Here is a 9,474-nt window from a genome sequence, read left to right as displayed (position 1 = left end):
TAGTTTTTATTTCTAAGTAACTTCTCGTTTTACCTTGATGAGATCCGTTTGACTCTAACCTTCTCAGAATTAAATTCAAACTAGTGTGATTTAAACAAGTGGCCAATAAGAAAATCAACTGGATAAATTGTATCAATCAAGATAAGCAAAGAGAGCGTAATACGCCGTGCTCACTGATAGATGTAATTTAAATAGATGAACTAAACTTGTAGGAGGGTTGAAGAAACAATTTACCTACTCATGGAATTGAAAGAAATTAAAACACAAGAGAAGATAACAAAAAAAGGCATTTTAATTAGAATTGGAAAGAAAGTACAAAATAGAACAAATTGAATTGCAATAAAATAAACAAGAGTAATTGTAGAAAAATAATTGAAAACAAAACTTAAATAAAAACTACAAAACTAAAGTAGAAAGGAAAACAAAAACATGGAAAATGAGATGCCATGAAGTGATGCTTGGAAACTCCTTTTATAGGCCATTGAGATAACAAGATGTTGAGAAATGCATGGGAGGTTGAAACCAAATGAGGTTGTAGAGATTTTAGGAACTAATAACAAATCTTGGACCAATTACTTGGTCAAAAGTTGTTATTCCAGTTTTGACAATTTAGGCATCGAATGTGGCTGAAGCATTGTGAAGTTGGAACTTTCAAAGTAACTTGGCTGGCTCATTCCTCCTGCAATGTGTCTGACGCATTTTGATCATCAATCTTCACTTTTCCTTACAAAATAAGCATATTTACACAAATTAGCTTTCATTTAGCTATAACTGAATTCCAAAGTCCCTAATCACAAATTATGCACATTTTCCCTAAATTATATGCTTAAACATACATTTTTCATCATAATTAACTCCCAACTAAGCATGTAAAACTACTCTTTTTAGCCTTTAATCAAGTCTTATCAAAAGTAAATTAGCATGGAAAATAAAATGTCAAGCAAGGGAAACCAACTCCTCTCAGTCAATCTTCTACTTCTTCATCGTTGGAGCCGCCCGTGGGCTGAGATGCTCCAGTATCGACAGTGTCCCCTACATGTTCATAGGCTATGGTAAGTTCTTCCTCCAAGCGATCCAACAAGGTCTCCTTTTGTATTTCCTTACTCAGCAAGTCATCTGCAAGTCTTAAGAGAGAACATTCTTCTACATCAGCAAGGAATTTAACAAAATTAAAAACAAAAAAGGTAACCTGTTGATCGTTTACTCTCATAGTTAACTGCCCATTATGCACATCTATTAGCATTCTACCGGTGGATAGAAAAGGCCTCTCCAAAATTATTGGGATCTTGTTGTTTACTTCATAATCGATGATGATAAAATCAGCTGGGAAAATGAACTTGTCCACCTGTACTAACACATCTTCGATCTTGCCCTCTAGGTGAGTGATTAACCAGTCAGCTAGTTGTAGTGTCACCATGGTGGGTCTTACTTCACCAGTACCCAACCTCTGATATACTGATAATGGCATAAGGTTTATGCTTACACCCAAATCGCATAGAGCATGGCTCACATTTTTTCCACCAATAGAGACCGGAATAGTGAAACTCCTTGGATCCCAGATTTTCTATGGAAGCTTGTCTCTTAAAATTACACTGCACTCCTTGGTTGAAGCTATGGTTTCAAACTCTCCGAACCTCCTTTTCTTAGTCAAGATATCCTTCAAAATTTTTGCATAGTTAGACATCTGCTCAAGAGCCTCAACTGAGGGTATATTGATGTGGAGTTGCTTCAACACATCCAAAAAATGCTTAAGTACTTGATCATCTTGGTTTTTCTTTTGAAGCCTTTGAGGATAGGGAGGAGGTCGTCTATATTTCCCTGGTGTTTCCACACTTTTCCGGTGCACTTGGTGCTTCTTTTTTCTTGGGCGGTAAGGGATTCGAGACCCGTATCGGGTCCACGCATCCACAAGGGTATGCCACGTGGTGATTCGGATTGACACTATAAAACAATAATCACAACAATGTTCATCAATGCAATAAATTGCCTTGTAAGTAATTAAATCAAACATGTAATAATATGCAAATGGAAAGAATATAGAGTTGGGAAGCAAATAGCATAGCAACACAACAGTCAGAGACAACATTAAATAGAATGAGAATTAAAGATGAAGGATCACGGAAGGAAGAATGGTACCAAAAAAACTCAAAGAATTAACACTATTTATCGAGAAACCCTTTTAAAGAAATAGAAATTATAGTAAATTAGTATTGAAATAACAAAAATCAAAGATGAAGTAACAAGAGGCTGTCATTCAATGATGTATGAAAAAAGGAAAAAGAATGTAGAAGTCCTAAAATTAGAAGAAGAAATGGAGAGAGAGCACACAAGAAAAAGTTGACAAAGGAAGGTAGAAAAATAAAATAAAATCATCACGAAATTTTTTATTTTTTATTTTCGTAAAATTAGGAGTGATAAAATCGAGCATTAAAAATCTATACAATATCGTAACCTTTTTTTTAAGATAAAAGCAATATATTAAAATTAAATTGATGTGGCTTTGAGAGGGATTCTACCTCAATAACAGCTTTTGTAACCTTTTTTTTTAAGCAAACAAAAAGTAATGTTATATATTGTTATAAATACATATTTGTTTCCTCATTTAGTGTGATGTCTGTAAATATAAAATGTTAGAGGGTCAAACTGTTGACAACCGACCTATCTCCAATTTTCACAAATTACCGACCTATCAGGTCGGCCTCAGAAACTTAGCCAGGAAAAGCCTAACACTCGAACCTGCTCAATGAGGTAGGGAATGGACCTGTCCTCAGCTGGGACCGGAGGTCGCTTGGGAGAGCCCAATCCGAGCACGACTATATTCAGATGGGACGTATATCTACCCCATTAACTGCTATAAATACACCATCCCTTTTGGTGCCTAGGTATGAAATGTGTCTGATACTGATCTGTTGAGCTCGGACTCTACTTTCCTCCTTGCAGGTATCCCAAAGAATCGCTTTGAGAGCTGCCGGCCGACCTCCCAAATCGTCATTCGTGCCTTAGCAGATCTTGCATCAACATAAAATATTAAAATAGATATGTAATAAATGTCCCGGTTATAAATGAAATAAAAATGTCAACTAAACATGGAATTGGTATAAGTATAATAAACGTCAATTGAAAAAATATAGAGATTTTTTAAACTCTTATCTATAATAAATGTCTCAATTAATTACCTTATATGAAATTAGTTTACTGCAAAACAAAAAAAACAAGCATAATAAAAGGGAGTGTAATTTGGTAAGAAAATAAATTCTCAATTAAATTAGGACTGCAAGATCCAAAAATTTCACAAATGGGGACATTTGTGAAATATAAAACAATTTACTGGCCAAAATTTCTACTCCATCATTTTATGGGCTGCGCATCGAAACTTTTAAAAATCACTAGGGTCAAATTAAAAACACAAAATTAAAATTTTTGTTGTAGGTGAAATTATCCCACCAAAGGTACACAAGCAACATGGGTTGAGCTACTCGGGTTAGATCACCCAACCAGGCCAAACTCGAGTCGATGGAACCTAGTCGGATGGGTCCACTTGAACCGACCTAAAGAGACTCCATCTATAAATAATAGAGACTTGGGACGTGGGGACCCTCTCACAATTTTACTTTTATTACTCTCTAGACCTTCCGCTAACTTATGCACCCTATTGTGTTTAACATCTCACAAGTAAGTACATCGACGTGCTTGTGACTCCTACCAAATTTTTAATTTAACTTTCAATTTACTATTTATTTAAGTATAGAATAAAAATTTTAACATTCAATTTTGACCGACTCCTAATAAATTTTTTTTAATATATAAAAATAAGCTAAAGATAACCTCTCTTATTTTTATTGTTTTATTATTTTTTTTAGCAAAAGTCATCTCTCAGTATTAACAAAATCAAAGATTTGCACGATTTGCACGAAGGACAATAGATTTCATTTCATTAAACAAGCCAATCTTCTCATTTCTTTAATAAAAAAACAAAAAGAACCACATCAATTAACAATTAAATAATGCTCAAGTAAACCCAAAAAAAGAAAAATAAACAAATAAACAAATAAAAGAAAAAGATGGATGAACAGTGGAAGAAGAAGACGACGAAGGAAGCCGTTGAAAAAACTAAACGAACGTGGACCGTCGATCAAAGGCGGCTGAGATGGGAGCCGTCCGATCCCCTGTCGGAAGCGCGTGAGCCCTTTCTCCCGCGCGAGGCTTCCATTCGCTTTCCTCGCATTTACTCCTCACTCCCATCTTTCCCCCTTTGACAATTCTCCTCCGTATAAATATTCATCCAAATCCTTCACTTCTTCTTCAAACTCTCGGTCTCCGTCTCCGTCTTCTTCTTCTTCTTCTGCATTCAATTTCTTCAGCGGAAGACAAGAATTCGTTTCCGGCGGCGGAGGAGGAGGCGGAGGAGGAGTTTTCGAGGTCGAACATGGCAGACGTCGGTCACAACAACGCCGCAGCCGATTTTCCGGCTGTTCCTACCCATGGAGGCCAATACGTGCAGTACAACATCTTCGGGAATCCGTTCGAGATCACCTCCAAATATCGCCCCCCAATTATGCCTATAGGTCGTGGCGCCTACGGCATCGTCTGGTATTTCCTTGCAATCCATCCTGGTCTTTATTTTTTTTTCTCTCTTTTGGAATCATTTTGGATTTAATTTTTATTGTTGTTTTTTTTTTCGTTTGATTGGTTGTAGTTCGGTTTTGAATTCGGAGACCAACGAGATGGTTGCGGTGAAGAAGATTGCCAACGCGTTTGATAATCATATGGATGCGAAGCGAACGCTCCGTGAGATTAAGCTTCTTCGGCATTTGGATCACGAAAATGTGAGAAATTCATCCCCGCAGATACTAAAACTGTTTGTTTCGATTGATTAATGAAATCTAGATTTCTTCCGTTCGTGTTTGGATTCAATTTTGTTTCCCTCTGATTATGGATTGTGTATTATCATCAACCTCGCATGGTGTCGTTGGATTGGAAAACATAGATCTATCAATTCTTTAGTCGAGAATAACTTGTGGCTGAACGAGCTCAATGATTTAGTATGATTATTGGTTCCATGGGGCAATAATGATAGGATACTACAAAAGTTCGTTTTGGTAGTTTTCAATTTAGATGTACAATCTGCTTATGTTATGGAACATGATATATTTGGTGATTTTGTTCATTCATAAGTAGATTGGAGTTTCTTATTTTGGAAATGGGGTTTCCCTTCTCTGTTATAAAATTTTAGGAGTACTTATCCTCACAAGTTGTTTAGATTGGCCCTATAATAATTGAAATTACAGCTGAAGTAAGCATGTATTCCAGTAATATTTTGTTGCTGATTGCAAATTTTTGGGATTTAAACTTTATTACACTATTTCGTACTGTATGATGATTTGGAACTAAAATTTTGTAGGTTATCTTGCTTTATTTAATATTTTCTGACTTTATTTTATAATACTGAAGGAAGTTTCTCACATCTCAGTTGTTGTTCTTTAGCGTGCGCTCTTATATAGATTGTCATTCATTGGATGCAGGTAATAGGCATAAGAGATGTGATTCCTCCACCTTTACGGAGAGAATTTAATGATGTCTACATTGCCACTGAACTAATGGATACGGATCTTCACCAAATAATCCGCTCCAACCAAGGTTTATCAGAAGAGCACTGTCAGGTATGATGCGTGCTTGACTTGGTCTTATGAGTTTGTTCATCATTCATTATCTAAATTGCACCTTTGCTTTTACTTAGCTTTTCCTCTAGTAATTTTAAGCGTTGGCATGCTTTGCAATTGCAGTATTTCCTTTATCAGATTCTCCGAGGATTGAAATACATTCATTCTGCAAATGTCATTCATCGAGACCTGAAACCGAGCAACTTATTGCTTAATGCCAACTGCGATCTTAAAATATGTGACTTTGGTCTTGCTCGTCCAACTGCGGAAAATGAATGCATGACAGAGTATGTTGTCACAAGATGGTATAGGGCACCTGAACTACTATTGAACTCTGATTACACAGCTGCCATAGATATATGGTCTGTTGGTTGCATCTTTCTGGAGCTTATGAATCGAAGGCCTTTATTTCCAGGCAGGGATCATGTGCATCAGATGCGTTTACTGACTGAGGTAAAAACAAACTACAGACAGCTTCTGCAATTTATTGAATTTAGATTATCTAATTTCGACTATTAAGGATCTAGCTGATGTGAAACAGTAGCTGAATATTATTGATTTCTGGACAATTATTACTATTAGTTTTTGTCTCGACACGTCGGTTCACTGTTGATTCTTCTTCTGGTAAAGATAAAAATACTTTGATGTGCTTCTTTTCTCCTAAGCATATTATCTTAACGTTTCCAAATTGTTAACTACGACAACATCTGTAGATACAGTTCCTTGGTTAAGTTTCAATTTGAAATATTGATTACAGCCAATTCAAGTTCTATTTTTCCACTAAAAAAAGCTCATGTTCTTTCCTTTTTCCTGAAATTGACTATGGTTTCTAAATTAGTAGACATGGAAAGCAACTTGATTGTAAGTCTGTAGCACCTTCTCATTTGTATCGTTTTAATTTTCAGCTTCTTGGCACACCATCCGAGTCGGATCTTGGTTTTATTCGGAATGAGGACTCGAGAAGATATCTTCGTCAGTTACCTCCACATCCTCGTCAGCCATTAGCGACAGTTTTTCCACATGTTCATCCTTTGGCGATTGATCTTGTGGATAAAATGTTGACGTTTAATCCAACAAATAGAATTACTGGTAAATATTTATCAGCTTCCCATTACTGTCTTCCGATGGTTTGGATGAATTAATTGCTTGTTAGATACAATGTTAATGATAATTTAGTGATTGGAATGTCCGGCTATGATACTTTAAATTATGACCCTTACATTTTCTTGCCACATTATTAGGTTCAAGGTGCAAACTTTCATACTTTTGCATTCGAAATAACTATCTACAGTTAGTCTAACGTTCAACCGGGGAAGTTGAAAACTCAGATTATCTTTAGAGGCCATGAGTTTAAACTGTATTATTAAGATGTAAAATAAAAAATTTTATTAGTTTTGATCCTAAATATTGTAAGATTGGTAGTTGTCATTCTAAATTAGTCGGGGTGTGCATGTGCTCTATAAAGAATGCATTCTCAGATTGGTTTCAAACAATTATAATTCAACAGTTGATGTTGAGATAATTATTGTTATTTCTTTTTTTTCGTATCATTCTTGATTCAACTTTGATGATAAATTTTGACTCTGAACAGTTGAAGCAGCATTAGCACATCCCTACCTAGAAAGATTGCACGACATAGCCGATGAGCCAGTTTGCCCAGAGCCATTCTCGTTCGAGTTTGAGCAACAATTCATTGACGAGGAGCAAATGAAGGAGATGATTTACAGAGAGGCAGTGGCACTCAATCCAGAATATGCATGACATGGGACGTCCACGCTCTAAGTCGTCTTCCCGAGCAACGACGACTTTGCAAATACTGAATAACATATGGCGAAAAAGGTCAGGACGGTGTACAAAACGATCGATACCCGGATCATATAAGCTTAGAATGCTGAATTGGCTAACTCAATGTGTTTCATTCATCTACAATATCACTCTCTATTCAGTCGCTTAAGAAAACTTTATTTTCTTCCACGGAAAAATTGTTAGTTTATTATTTTGCCCCACGTTTGGTCGTTTGAGTTGTGTTTTTTGTTTGTTTTCTTTGTATCATAAATGTTGAATATCTGTATTCTGTACAGCACAGCAGACTGAATTAAATGCAAACTCATTTAATGGAAGCTATCTTTTTGTGTATGTATGTCTCCAATTCTTGCATTATAGCTTTACTGTAACCCTTTTTGTCAGCATTTTAAGAACAGGGTGTGTTTGATTTTAGTTCCTATATTTTTGTACAAGTATTGATTTGCCTCCCATATTAATTGTTAAATGGAACTTGTAAGCAATAGTTGGTGTGACATTTCATTAAGCTGATGTAGGATATTGGTGTATAAAATTAGAATCATAAGATCATTAAATACGATTAAATATGATTAAATCTTTTTCAAGTCTTAAATGTGTTAGGATTGACAATTTGGACGCAAATATTTTACTTATAGGATAGACGTGTACTGCCTCAAGTTGGCAAAGTTTTTTGAGTTTAAAATATGTAGATATTTTAAAGTTTTGGGATAAAAAATGTTTTAAATTTAAAACGTTCAAAATTAAAATGAGATTTAAACCTTAGGTAGATAAATTATTGAATTTGATAATGTTTTATTTCATTTTAATCTCCTTACCAAAAAAATACGAATTAACCAAAGACAATGTAAGAAACTTTGATATACACCTATTTACAAGGTATGTTAAAAATAACAAAAAATGTTAAGACTTTTCATGGTTTTTCTTTTTAAATATAGGGGTGTAACTTGGTCGGTTCGGGTCGGTTTCCGTACAAAACCGACCTAACCCGAAAATAGTCGGTTTGTGTTCAGTTCGGGTCTATTTGGGTTGGTACTATTTTTTAATTTTTAATTTTTAATTTTTTTTAGCTTCTTCAACTAAAGCCTAGAACCTACCGACAAATCTTGAAACCAAAAAAATGGTTTTTTTAGTTTTTTAATCACCATTTTTAAAGCAAAAGTTTTTTAGGCCTTTGATGATGTTGGTGAAATTACGTATTTACTCTTATCTCACTTTTCCTTTTTTATCTCTTTTTTACTTTTCTCTCTCTTTCATTATTATTTCTGTTTCTCATTCTTCAACTTCTTCTCTCTCTATCTTTCTTCCTCGTACCCCTCCCCTCTCCCCCATTTTTTTCTCTAAATCTCTCATTTCTCTTCTTTCATTAATTTCTTATTTCTTCCTATCATATTTTACGAAAGAGAGAGTTGAGCGAGAGCGAGCTGAGCGAGAGAGAGCGTTGAGTGAGAGAGAGCGCTGAGCGAGAGCGAGTTGAGCGAGAGAGAGAGATCGATCTCTCTCGATCTCATCTCGGTCTCTCCCTCTCATCTGCTTGGTATTTCTCTCCACGTTTTGTTTTGTATTTTTTTTTTTTTGTAATTAGATTAAAATTTAAATTAGGAATGAAAGAGGGGAAAGCAAAATTGAGGAGTTAGATTTGAAATTCAATCATAATTAAATCATAATTAAAATTACATCGAGAGATTTAAGGAGATTGATGACAGATTTCTATCAAACAAATTTGAATACTTACCATTCCATACGAAACTTAAGAGAGATTGAGATTTCGTTTCTCTGATTCCAATTTTCAAATTTTTAATTAAGAAAATATTTAATGATTATTTGTTAATTATTTTGATTTTGAATTTGACTTTCAAAATTTATTTAGATCCGATGGATTTAACCTTGTTTATGATTTCATTTAAATTAACTAAATTTTATTATTATTACTACTATTATTTTGTAGATAAACGACATTTTATTTCAAAACATTTGAAATTATTCACCTTATAAGTTGTTTAATGATATTAAA

At 34.7% G+C, this 9,474-nt stretch overlaps 1 protein-coding gene across 1 annotated transcript; it reads left to right on the top strand.

Moving 5' to 3' along the window:
- The first annotated feature begins 4,289 nt into the window (after nucleotides 1-4,289).
- LOC111025488 (mitogen-activated protein kinase 1) lies at nucleotides 4,290-7,796 on the top strand. The gene is made up of 6 exons (XM_022303355.2): nucleotides 4,290-4,590; nucleotides 4,697-4,826; nucleotides 5,523-5,660; nucleotides 5,784-6,113; nucleotides 6,566-6,749; nucleotides 7,252-7,796. The coding sequence occupies exons 1-6, from the start codon at nucleotides 4,427-4,429 to the stop codon at nucleotides 7,419-7,421; spliced, it is 1,116 nt and encodes a 371-aa protein (XP_022159047.1). The 5' UTR covers nucleotides 4,290-4,426; the 3' UTR covers nucleotides 7,422-7,796.
- The last annotated feature ends 1,678 nt before the right edge of the window (nucleotides 7,797-9,474 follow it).

This window comes from Momordica charantia (genome assembly GCF_013281855.1).
Source record: "Momordica charantia cultivar OHB3-1 chromosome 3 unlocalized genomic scaffold, Mcharantia_2.0 BLBB01000003.1, whole genome shotgun sequence".
NCBI classification, from domain to species: domain Eukaryota; kingdom Viridiplantae; phylum Streptophyta; class Magnoliopsida; order Cucurbitales; family Cucurbitaceae; genus Momordica; species Momordica charantia.
This window is presented reverse-complemented; position numbering and strand designations above follow the sequence as displayed.

Bases quoted from the DNA above. Each gene is read 5' to 3' on its own strand.
- LOC111025488 (XM_022303355.2), top strand. From the start codon at position 4,427: ATGGCAGACGTCGGTCACAACAACGCCGCAGCCGATTTTCCGGCTGTT. The intron at 4,827-5,522 runs GTGAGAAATTCA...CATTGGATGCAG, and splicing joins GGCATTTGGATCACGAAAAT to GTAATAGGCATAAGAGATGT. The intron at 6,750-7,251 runs GTAAATATTTAT...GACTCTGAACAG, and splicing joins TCCAACAAATAGAATTACTG to TTGAAGCAGCATTAGCACAT.